Source organism: Protopterus annectens, chromosome 16.part0, assembly GCF_019279795.1.
Source record: "Protopterus annectens isolate FY-2018-M chromosome 16.part0, PAN1.0, whole genome shotgun sequence".
Lineage (NCBI taxonomy): Eukaryota > Metazoa > Chordata > Ceratodontiformes > Protopteridae > Protopterus > Protopterus annectens.
The window spans coordinates 864,076,398-864,088,790 of NC_056750.1; the positions used below are offsets into that span (position 1 = coordinate 864,076,398).

Consider the following 12,393-nt stretch of genomic DNA (forward strand, 5'->3'; position numbering starts at 1 on the left):
ACACTCCAGGGACCTAAAGCTTGTCATCATAACGAAGAAAACATGCTGGAGGGATACGTTCCTGACCCAGAGACTCCCCATACTCTGGAACAGACTGCCCATACATGTCAAGCAGAGCACCTCCTTGGCCCTCTTCAAAACGAACCTTGACGACTGGATGGGAGATAGGAAATGTTCCCTGGGGATCATGTCAGTCTCCCTGCTAGACAGGGGTCCAGGGAAGTAAATATTGTGGGAAGAAATAGCCAGGGAATTGTTATGTAACCTTGAATGCCAGAGCAGAGGAAGTGCAAGCCTTCTTTCCCCCACCTGTTTATGGCCCTAATGTCTTTGTCTTGGGGGGGGGGGCATTGGGGAGCAATTTAGGTTTTTCAGAAGAGAGATACTGAAGAAGGATATACTGCAGGGTTCTTATACAGGAATTTTAAGTGCATCAGGAACTCTGTAAAACCAGTCTGTTTTTTTTAGGAGCAAGGGGTTGTAACACCTTTGCTGAACCTGTAAAATTTGCCTCGACTCCCACTCAGAATGTTTCATTGTGTTTACAACTGTCTACCCAAAATTGACTCACGGAGACAGAGTCTCATCTGAAGGAACCTGGCCAGGGGAGTGAGTCTGAGAGGAACAGGCCACAGAATGGTTAGAGTCAGAGGCATCTTCATCTTCAGAGGAAGATGACTCAACCATTATTTTCTGAGGGATGGCAGCAGGAAGGGAAGGTTTTAGGGGTCATAATGGCCTTGAGATAAATCCATCCATTCTTTCTCTCTAGAAGTACTAGGAGAAGAAACAGACCTTGTCTTCTGATGCATTTTCTTTAGTGTGTCACCTCTTGAATCAAGTGGGTTGGTTCGCAGTCCTGATAGATCACAATTAACTTCCTAGGAATCTCTTGCCTGACTAAAAATTTGCAGGATGCCTTCTACTCCCTCTGAAATGATGATTCATGCTTCCCCTTCTCTGTAGAAGCAGTCTCCTCAGTTGTATGACCCTCTGATGCCATACCAGCCTCTGTTGGAATGGCGATAGAAAGCATCAGAGGTGGAGCCAAACATACTGCAGGTTCTGTAACCTCAACAGGTGCACCAGAGTGAATTGGCAGGCCTAGGTCTCATTAAGGTTTTTCCTGTGTGATGGAGATGCATCAGGAGAGGCGGAATCTGCCATCTTGGAGTCCGCCAAATGCTTCAGACTTTGGATGTCTAAGAAAGTGATGAGCAAAGATTGGCAAATGGAGCAGGCCTTGTAGTTGTGTTCTGTGTCATGGCAGAAGAGACACTGTATGTGGAGACCCATTGTAGGGAATTTGCCTACCACACTCACACTTACCCCTCCTAGCTGACATTCAGTACAGATACAAGAAAACAATTTAAGCAAGTAAAGGAAGTTTTCTCAATGGGGCACTTATCTGTTTATTTGTATATATTGTCTTCTAGAAAGAGTTAGTCATTGGTGTTGTAAGAATGCATGTCTATGGTTTAAAATGTATTGTTTTGAAGCTTTTGGTGAAATATAATACAAAACCAAACTAGGTGGTGGGATACATCCCCCACACCCCCTAATGTGGGGGGGGCTGTGCCCCCCAAATATATATACTAACTCCAGGATCGCACTACAGTGGGGAAAAGGGCATATACCTTTTACTTGCCTACAGTACTCTACACAGTGCCAGTACTTCACTTCAGTGAAATGAGATTTGGTGAAATGAGTTTTTAGTAATTTGAGCTTTCAGCAATTTGGTCAGGGTGAATTCAACATTGAAATGAGCTTTCAATGAAACAAAGTAGACCCATTTATTTTTAGGAAGCAACAGCACCAACAGCACTAATGATCAAGCGATGATTAGTCCATCAGGAGTGTGAACTGCATTCCGGCTGCTGGTGAGACAGTCTGAAGATCTACACTCATATGTTTCCTCCGTACTCCTACACTTGTGAGCTGAGGTCATATGTCAGATGTACGATCTGTGGAAAATTGAGCTTTGGTACCCCGGATGGACATCAGTGGAAATAACTCATCTGTTTGGAATACTGCAACAGCGATCTCAGTCAGGACATCTTGCAAACTTCGAACTATGATCTTACCTTGCCTGACTTGTGGCTCTTTTTCTCCACTCCAGAAGGTTCCATTTTCACACCTTCTTGTTATTCTTCCTCTCTTACTACTTTCCCCGTACAAAGTATCGTATCTTGGCTTTAATATCCTCTGACTCATTCTCTGCAGCAATGTATACATTGTGCACATGACACTACAAAATATTCACTGCAATCTCACCAAGGTTTCATGGACTGTGTACTTAATTTTTTTACCTGTAAGCTTTGTGTTTATTACCTTTACTAGGTTGCATTCCTCTCTGAATTTTTATCTATAACATTTGTACTTTTTTCAACATTAATGCAATCATACTTTATTTACAGCTTATTTCTAGTACACTGCAGACTTGGATCTTTTCTTCCTGGAATCCACCTAAAAGGTCTTTTACAGCTTTCTGGATTAAATACCAATCAACACCCTTTAAAGAACATGCCACTAGTTCATTTCCATTTGTGCCATACACCTAGCTACATCTACAAAAGAAGATGCTTGAAACAGCAGATATTTTGTAGATGTTTCAAACAACATCAATTTTTACTAGCTACAGTCCTTTTACAATTTTTTTAACACACATTTTAATTTTTCTTCTGTTTGCCTTTCTCTCTCTTTTTCAGTCTGTAACTTATGTTCATTAGTTTTTTTTGCTTAATTTTGTCTGTTTCTCGGCAAGACAAACAGAAGTGGCATTTGGGTATCTAGCACATTTTGGTTTGCACTTCAGTCTAAACGGATCAACCTGTCCACATAAACAACATTGTTTTTTTCAAGATAGTTTGTAATCTGGTCAGCCTTACCGCACACAATACAGTTCATGATACCCAGTTACATTTTTAGTATCAGCTATAATCACAGTTTCTAAAAGATACAATTTCCCTTCACAAGTTTTCAGCAATTTCTCATCTTGCACTCCATATCCTATATTTTGAAGTATATATATATATATATATATATATATATATATATATATATATATATATATATATATATATATGGATCTATTACTTTTGATCGACAGCACATTTGATTGAAACTCATTTGATCGACAGCACATTTGTTCGAAAACCAGTATTCATGGCAATTAACAGGGATTTGTCCCCCTCCCCAGTTGATATATAAAGGTAGGGGGTGTGTGGGGGGCACAGCCCCCCACATTGGGGGTGTGGGGGTGTAAAGCCCCCCACCTAATTTCCTTTAAAAGAAGAAAATATAAGAAAATGTATATATATTAAACAAAAATAGGTGGAGGGTTGTGCCCCCCACATCCCCCCTACCTTTATATATCAACTCCAGGGTCACACGACTTTGGGGAGGGGGACAAATCCCTGTTAATTGCCATGAATACTGGTTTTCGATCAAATGTGCTGTCATCAATTGAGTTCCGATCAAATGTGCTGTCGATCAAAAGTAGTAGATCCACATATATATATATATATATATATATATATATATATTTTGTATTTCCACAGCAATCTCTCTCAATTTTTCCATTATGTCCAAAATGTCCTTTGTTTCTATATTTTTATTACTAAAAAAAAAGATCTGACTAGTTCGTTATGCATTAGCAGTGAGGACAAAATGCAGATACATATTCCTCAGACAGAAATATGAATTTTCTTTCTCAATGACCAATAATAATAACAATGATAAAAATTTCCTTTCCCATATGGATGAATGCAAGCATACTTTCCACTATCAAATACGGGAGTGGAACTATTTTAATGAAAGTACTTGTCTGAAGGCAGTTTTGCTCGTTATCACAAAAAGTTTTACCTTTTTTCCTCCCCCAGTTTGCTTGCTTGTATGAATTTCATTCGGCCACCTTTGCAGATGCTCACTGAAGGTCATGCATACAACGTGTACAATGTGAGATGCATCACCTCCCACTGCTACACTTCAGGGTCCTCACTGCTCATGGTGCTACAATGACTTCCAGGGTCCACACCGCCCTCACCACTTACGCTCCTAGTGCTGACTTCCAGAACCCTTGCCACTCATCCTTCTACTACAGTGACTTCCAGGGCCATCACTGCTCATTCTCCTACTGCTATGCTTCCAGGGCCCTCACCACTCATGCTCCTAGAACTCTCACTTCCACAGTCCTCATCGCTCATGTTCCTAGTGCTCTGACTTCTAGGGTCCTCACTGCTCATGCTCCTACTGCTAAGCTTCCAGGGCCCTCACCACTCATATTCCTATGACAGTGACTTCCAGGGCCTTCACCGCTCATGCTCCTAGTGCTCTGAGTTCCAAGGCCCTCACCATTCATGTTCCTAGTGCTCTGACCTGCAAGGCCCTCACCGTTCATGCTCCTAGTGCTCTGACTTCCAGGTCCCTCACCACCTATGCTTCTAGTGCTGACTTCCAAAGCCCTCACAGCTCATGCTCCTACTGCTATGCTCCCAGGGCCCTCATTGCTTATGCTCCTACTGCTATGCTTCAGGGCCCTCACTGCTCAACTTCTAGTACTCTGACTTCCAAGGCCCTCATCGCTCATGCTCCTACCACAGTGACTTCCAGGGTCCTCACCACTCATGCTCCTAGTACAACGACTTTCATGGTCTTCACTCATGTTCCTAGTGCTCTGACTTCTAGAGCCCTCATAGCTCATATTCCTACTACAGTGACTTCTTGGGTCCTCACAGTTCATAGGTTCATAGGTTGGTACTAGGCTATCAGCCCTAGGGCCTATACAAGCCTAGCCATAACAATTCCCTGGCTATTTCTTCCCACATTATTTACTTTCCTGGACCCCTGTCTAGCAGGGCGACTGATGTGAACCCTGGGGTGAATTTCCTTTCTCCCATCCAATCGTCAAGGTTCCTCTTGAAGAGGTCCAAAGAGGCACTCTGCTTGACATGTATGGGCAATCTATTCCAGAGTCTGGGGAGTCTCTGGGTCAGGAACCTATCCCTCCAGCATGTTTTGTTTATTTTGATGACAAGGTTTAGATCCCTGGAGCGTGTAGCTCTGAGGGATTGGGATTTCTTTAAGTTCATACCATCCTTCTACTGGTATGTTTCCAGGGCCCTCAACACTCATATTCCTAGGACAGTGACTTCCAGGGCTTTCACCATTTATGCTCTTAGTACTCCGACTTTTATGGTCCTCACCACTCATGTTCCTAGTGCTCTGACTTCTAGGGCCCTCATCGCTCATGCTCCTACTACAGTGACTTCCAGGGTCCTCACTGCTCATGCTCCTACTGCTATGCTTCCACGTCCTTCATTACCATGCTCCTATGACAGTGACTTCCAGGGCCTTCACCGCTCATGCTCCTTATGCTCTGACTTCCACGGTCCTCACCACTCGTTACTACAGTGACTTCCATGGTTCACACTTGCTCATGCTTCTACTGCTATGTTTCTAGGGCCCTCACTGCTCATGCTCCTATGACAATGACTTCCAGGGCCTTCCCCACTCATGCTCCTAGTGCTATGGCGTCCACGATCCTCACCCCTCATGTTTCTAGTGCTCTGGCTTCCAGGGCCCTCATACTCCTGCTCCTAGTGCTCTGACCTCTAGGACCCTCACCGATCATGCTCCTAGTGCTCTGACTTCCTGGACCCTTACAACTTAATGTTCCTAGAGCTCTGACTTCCTGGGCCCTCAACTCATGCTTCTAGTGCTTTGACTTCCTGGTCCCTCAATTCATCCTCCTAGTGCTTTGACTTCCTGGGCCCTCAACTCATCCTCCTAGTGCTTTGACTTCCTGGGCCCTCACAACTCATCCTCCTAGTGGTTCGACTTCCTAGACCCTCACAACTCATGGTGCTAATGCTTTGACTTCCTGGTCCCTCACTACTCATACATGCCCTAATGCTTTGACTTCCTGGGCCCTCACTACTCATGGTCCTAATGCTTTGACTTCCTAGGCCCTCACAACTCATGCTCCTAGTTTTCTAACTTCCTGGGCTCTCATAACTCAAAATCCTAGTGCTTTGATTTCCTAGGCCCTCATGCTCTTAGTCCTCTTATTTCCTAATTCCTCCATAAAAGTAGACCATAGGCTGTCTGCAATGTTAACCCGACAATGTGTAATTGCATCTCATTCCATCATTTTTTAACAAGGAAATCTTTCTCAGGACCACCAAAATATGATATATTGTTCAATGCCAATGTAATCCATATAATCTACCTGAAGCCTCACTGAGTTCAGTCATTTCACATATTAGTTCCATCACAACTTAACTTTCCAGAGAAACACACCAAACAGTGCTCATCACCACAGAGTAGGTAGATTTCCTTAGTGAAGTGGGCAAATCACTCCTAGTCAGTATAAATACGTCTTATAGGACTAATCTAAACAATGCAAGGAACTAAACAAATCAGGCCAAACTCAATACAAAATAAAAGTGAGTAAAGCTCAACTGACTGACTTATTTATTTATTGACATTTTTTAACCGGGTTAGTCCAACTGAGATTTTGTCCCATTTTCAGTGGAGACCCGAGGAGAAAAACTCCAGATAGGTCAATAAGTCATTACGGTAGTAAACAAATACAGCAAACAATAGAAACAAACACTAGCAACAAACAAACAGCAGCATGTGAATATCTTAAAAGAAAGAAAGAATTTTTTTTTTCTTCAGGACAATTATGTGTTACTGTACTAGTGAGGGAGAGTGCAGAGTGTGAGTAGGATCAACTGAGAGTGATTCCAATGTGGGGGGAGGACAGAACTATGTAGGGTCATAGCAGGGGCTGGTTCTGGAATTGAGTAAATGTGTCTTATGTTTCTTTTTAAACAGTGGGGTGTGAGAAATTAGCGTATGTCCAGGGGAAGTTTGTTCCAGGCCTGGGCCACAGAGTGTTTGTAGAGTAACTTACCTACTGACTTATTTGGGTGGTAAATATCAAGCAATTGTTGATTAAAGGTGCGGAGGGATCGAGATGGTGTGTAGATAGAGACAAGGAGAGATACAGATGGACAGTAGGAGGGTTTAAAGAGTACAGAGTGCAGCATTGGCAGACTGTAGTAGTTGTGGGAGTTCCAGCCATTGTAGAGACTTTAAAGCAATACAGTGGTGTGTGTTACTTGGGGAGTTACTGATGAATCTGGCTATTTTGTGGTAGGATTACTGGTGTTTGTTCAGGGTAGTAGTTCGGATATTTGTGAAAACTGGAGCGGCATAGAGGAGAGAGGGGAGAGGGGAGAAGTGCTTGCCCTAGGTATCTAGCCTCGGGACTGACATTTTCTGTTTCGGTATAAGAGACCTAGCTTCTGATGTGTTTTCTTTATGCACTGCTGTATGTGTTTTTGAATTTTAGTTCATCATAGATGATGACCCCTAACAGTTTGGTGTAGGTGTCAGGTTGGATAGCTGTATTATTACAAGACTTAATGACAAAGAAGGATTTATGATGAGCAAGAGAATGGGGCAGAAAGATTAAGAGTTTGTTTTTTGTGGGATTGAGGATCAGTAAGTTCTTTGAAAGCCACTGTTCAGTGGAAAGTAGAGCTTTTTGGGTTAGAGAGTGTAGGTCAGAGATGATGTTGGCTGTAGAAATAATTGTGGAGTCGTCTGCATATTGTATGAAAGATTACCGATAGCAAGAGGTGAAAAGATCATTGGTGAAGATGTTGAATAAGAGGGAACCTAAGATGGAGCCTTGTGGAACACCAGTAGAGATAGACAAGAAAGGAGAAGAGGAAAAGAGCCATTTGACAGATTGTTGGTGTCCAGATAGATAGCTAGCGAACCAGCTGAGGGTGGAGGTGGATAGGTGAAAGTTGGTGAGTTTAGATAGACATAATGGATGAGACACTGTATCAAAAGCTTTGGAGAGGTCAAGAAAGAGACAGGAAGTAAGTTTATTGTTGTCCAAAGATTCTGCAATGGTGTGAGTGAAGGAGAGCAGAGCAGTAGTTGTGCTGTGAGAGGGGCGAAAACCATGTTGGGTAAGGGTGAGTAAGTTGTGATTGAGAAGGTGATTGAGAAGCTGAGTGTGGCTAAATTTTTCTAGTATCTTTGATAGTGGGGACAGAATGGCAATAGGTCGATAGTTGGAAGGGTCAGTGGAGTTGCTCCTTTATGGAGAGGGATACTGTAGAAAGATTTTCAAAGGGTAGGAACAGTAGATTCTTGCATAGATCTATTTATTAATATTGTCACTGGGTAGGCAACCGAGTCAGCTGCGAGTCTGAGGAAGGTAGGAGGTAATCTGTCAGTAGAGGGAGAGCAGGATTTGAGTTTGAGCAGTAGAGATTTGATGTAGGAAATGGGAACTGGCTTAAAGGAAAAAGAAGTAGTGTTGGGGCGGGTGTGGGATCAGGTAAAGAGGAAGAGGCAGGTTGAGAGGGTAGGAGATTTTGGATGGAGGAAATAAAATGTGAATTAAGTAGGGTAGCCGTTTCATCAGGAGTTGTGTTTGGGTAGGGGAGGGGTTAGAGGGACTACCTGGGTAAAGGATGCTGATAAGTGTTGTCCAAAATTTGCGAGGATTTGAATAATATTTGTACTGGCCTGAGCTATAGAATGACTTTTGGTCTATTATTGTCTGTTTTTGGTGCTGACCTACTACTGGTACAAAATATTAGCAAAGAACAGATTACAGCTGTGTCAGAAACAAGTACCAGAGGTACAGCTACAAGTCGCAGGTGTCTTATCTTAAACTTACTGTGGTGCATTACATCCTGGAAAATTCTACAGTTGCATTTCTAGTGCTCTGGATGTCTAGTAGACGAGTGAAACTGACTGCCTATAGCCAATCATCAAAACACTACATCCTCCAGTGGGGAATAACAGGGAAAAACACTAAAACACTAGTCCTTCAAAAACATCTCTGCAGGTACACCATGTTAACAAATGTCATTGTTACATAAAATTTCTAAAAATGTTTCTATGCGGACACCCCTATTTCCTATGTAAGAAATCATGTGGCCATACAACAAAACAGAATGAGGCGAAGTGAAATCTGAAACTGGCTGCACATAGAAATTAACACTACAGATTTTAATAAGCCCAACAAAATATACAAACACATCCCAAAAGGATTATACTTCAGAAACTTTATTCAAAAGACATATTTACACAAACATCAACTCCTTTGAAATATTGTTTAAAAGTGACTTGTCCTTTAACCCAACTGGGAATGTTCTTCATGGAAGGGTTCCTTCACACATTAATATTTATGATCTAAAGCAAAGACAGTAAATCACAACCTCAAAACCTTGTTGCGACAGGTAACTTTACATATTTTTGGGTTTGGAAATTACTCCATCTGGATAACGTTTCTTAAAGCTGGCCACGACATCTGGATCAAGCAGATGAATTCCATCAAGCTGGTTGCCAAGTGTGATCCTGGTGGGGGGGAAACATAATAAAACATGAGGGCTGCAAGAGGGGTATAACATAGCACTGACAAATTACCATTTTCACAAATATATGACCACACTACATATACCAAGCTTTACAAGGAAGAGCTAAAGAAGTAACACAACACAAATTACTTTACCAACACAAACATTAAAACTTCAGCTAGGTCTTTCGTTTTTTAGACTAAAGCTTTTCACCTGAACCCTATCGATGCTGACCGTCCTGGGGGGGATTCCAAAGGGTAATCCTCTGAAGATATGTTATACAGTACAGAGGGCATGGCATTAAGAGAATCATCAGTATTAAAGGGGTTAACCATATGATAACTGAAAAAAACACATCCAGCAGATTTAAGAAGTGGATAAGCCTTGTTTTTGTTATATTCTTTTCAATCTCTCTGAAGTTTAGCTACTTTTCTATTTTAAACATCCCCACACTTGATATCCACATCAATGAACATCTTGTAATATCTGGCACTGTTCATGCTGTGTATGAAATCCTGTGTTACAGATGGATTAGGGTTGAAACTCATCCAATAAACCACTAATCAATCTAGCAGTGTTTTTAACAACTGCCCTCATCAAATCTATCCCAAAACCATTGCCTAAATTAATCACTTCTTGATAAAATTCACTGTCGTCCTGCATGTTATGTAATTTGTAAAATTGCAACCCCTTTGGTGCCCTCTTTAGTCTAATACATTCTTTTACATAGAAATTATCTATCTGTAAATGTCGGTACTTAAGGACCTTAGTCAAACTTACCAAGTGATTCCTGGTAAGACAGAACTTCAGACTCATTCTCTTGGGGCAAAGAAATATCAACTTCCAGCCAATTCCTTAAATCAAAATTATAATCCCTTCAAGTGTAACCCTCAGACAGCTGTAGATGTAGATGTAAAACCTTCTCCTGCAGTACTATTTGCACTGAAAAAAATTTCAGTTGAACCAAGGGGATCACCACTACGAATGTCCACAACTTCATCTCCAGCGATAACTCCGTCTCTCCTAGTCACTGCTACAATAGTAATATCATTTCAGACTTTCACTGCAGAAGGCCAGAGGTCCTCAACTTCCTGAGCTTATTACCCTTCTTCTTCTAGGTCAGATGCATGCCCTTCCATCTTGCTGTCATCAAGTCTGCGGTAAAGAGGGATAGGTGGCTGCAATATCTTTGGTCCTTTCTTGTCCCTACAGTATTCAGAAATCTGGGCTGAAACCAGCACACAACCTGCCTAGATGGGAAATATCCCCAAATATAGTGGTCATCCAGAAGCTCTAAAAAAAATGCCTCTCCAAGATGTACTTCAACAAGTGTTTTACTGTGCATTGCTTTAAGGTAGTTTTATTTTATTGCTTGAAAGTGTGGATAGAATGATACTTAAATTAGTTGCATCTCTTGACCTTTGCAGTTCTGATGAAGTCCTGGATGTAATGAGACATAAATGTTTAAAGAGCAAGGTCTTGTATTTTTAAACATTAACATTAATTTCAGTCATTGAAGTGAGCCCCAAGTTCCAGTCATTTTTAGATTAGGTCAAGCTGAGGAGTAAGGCTGCCTTGTAAGTTTACTGCAGAAGGGAGACAATAGGAACAATGAATGGGTTACCACCCCAACCCCAAGACAGAATGAAGTGGAGCAGTGGGAGGAAAAGCCGTTCTTTGGAGGAGACATTAAACATAGATCCCATCTGCCAGACATGCTGGTAAAAAATCCCACAACAATTATCAGAGAGTAGGATCACACTTGGGAAGATTCCCAAAGCTCAAGGTTTAGAGAGTTGCTAGGCCTGACAAGATCCTGGCTATAACAGCTCCTGTAGGCTGACCAAGGAAAATCCTGCTTTGGCTCTGAAGATAATGTCCAGGTTATAGTGCTTGGTGAAGGTATAGACAGAGGACCAGGTAGCTGCTTCCAATGTGGCCTGGACTGTACCACTCCCACCAACCAGGTAAAGGCAGTAGTGGTTGCTATGGCTCCAGTTGAGTGAGTCCCACCATATGCCCTGCTGCAATCTTGTTATGAAAGAGTAAGACAACGGACGCAAAGGATATGAATAACTGCTCCGATCTCCTTTTCCCTTAGTTCTGTGAAGGTAAAACTTCATCTGCCTATGCACATCAGGGAATGTAAAATCCTTTTTTTCCTTGTTCTGGAGGGAATGGCAGAACACATGAAGGTGAACGACTTGACTTATGGACCACTTTAGTCATACAAATAGGATTAGAGTGAAGCCTTGCCCCATCTTTGTGGCAGATGAGAAATACTTCTTTGCACATGAGAGCCTGCAGCACCAACAGCCTTCTGTCAGAAGAAACAGCATTCAAAATGACAGTTTTCCAGGTCATGTACTTGAGGTGTGCAGCAGCAGCTGGCTAAAGGGTGGTGTTGTTAACTTTTCTGTGCCACAGCTGAGATCCCATAGAAGGCAGAGTGCCTTCTTGGGGGCTTCAAATGCAGGACCCTCTTGAGAAACTGTAGTACTGACAGCAAAGAATAAAGATTCTCTTCCTAAGGCAGATAGGATAAAAAAGCAAATCTGTTCTATGACTGACACATAAGACAAACAGGATCTGTAAAGATGTGACTGATAATTGAGGGGTGCGGACAGTGAAGTCAGGGTGTTGGAGTCAGTTCTATACCCCCTCCATCTGGCACCAAAGGGAAAAGCGTTTTCATTTTGTTAGGCATTACCTTCTTGTATCCTAGTCTCCCTTAAGATAGTACGTATGTAACTGGAGAAACATGCCAGATCATCCAAACTGTCAGCCTTAGGGTCTTTACAATGGGGTGTGCAACTGAACCCTTATTTTGGGTCAAGAGGTTTACATACTGAGACAGCAGTACAGGTTCCATTCTTACCATACTCCTGTACTAAACTGGCCAAAAAGGAGTTATAGGTAGCTTTTTACCCTTTTCTGCTTTATCATTTGTGATACTTAAAAGAAAGAGGGACAGGAAGAAAGTTGTACAGAAACAGATTTG

The 12,393-nt window shown here is 42.1% G+C and overlaps 1 protein-coding gene across 2 annotated transcripts in view; it reads right to left on the bottom strand.

Annotated features, from left to right (window-relative positions):
* Window positions 1-9,086: 9,086 nt before the first annotated feature.
* The window catches only part of METTL3 (methyltransferase 3, N6-adenosine-methyltransferase complex catalytic subunit), a 1,113,102-nt gene continuing 1,109,795 nt past the window's right edge, over window positions 9,087-12,393 (bottom strand). For both annotated transcript variants that reach the window (XM_044058241.1, XM_044058240.1), the window contains one exon: window positions 9,087-9,393. In XM_044058241.1, the coding sequence (XP_043914176.1) occupies window positions 9,282-9,393 (112 nt within the window). In that variant the 3' untranslated portion in view covers window positions 9,087-9,281. The remainder of the gene's footprint in view (window positions 9,394-12,393) is intronic.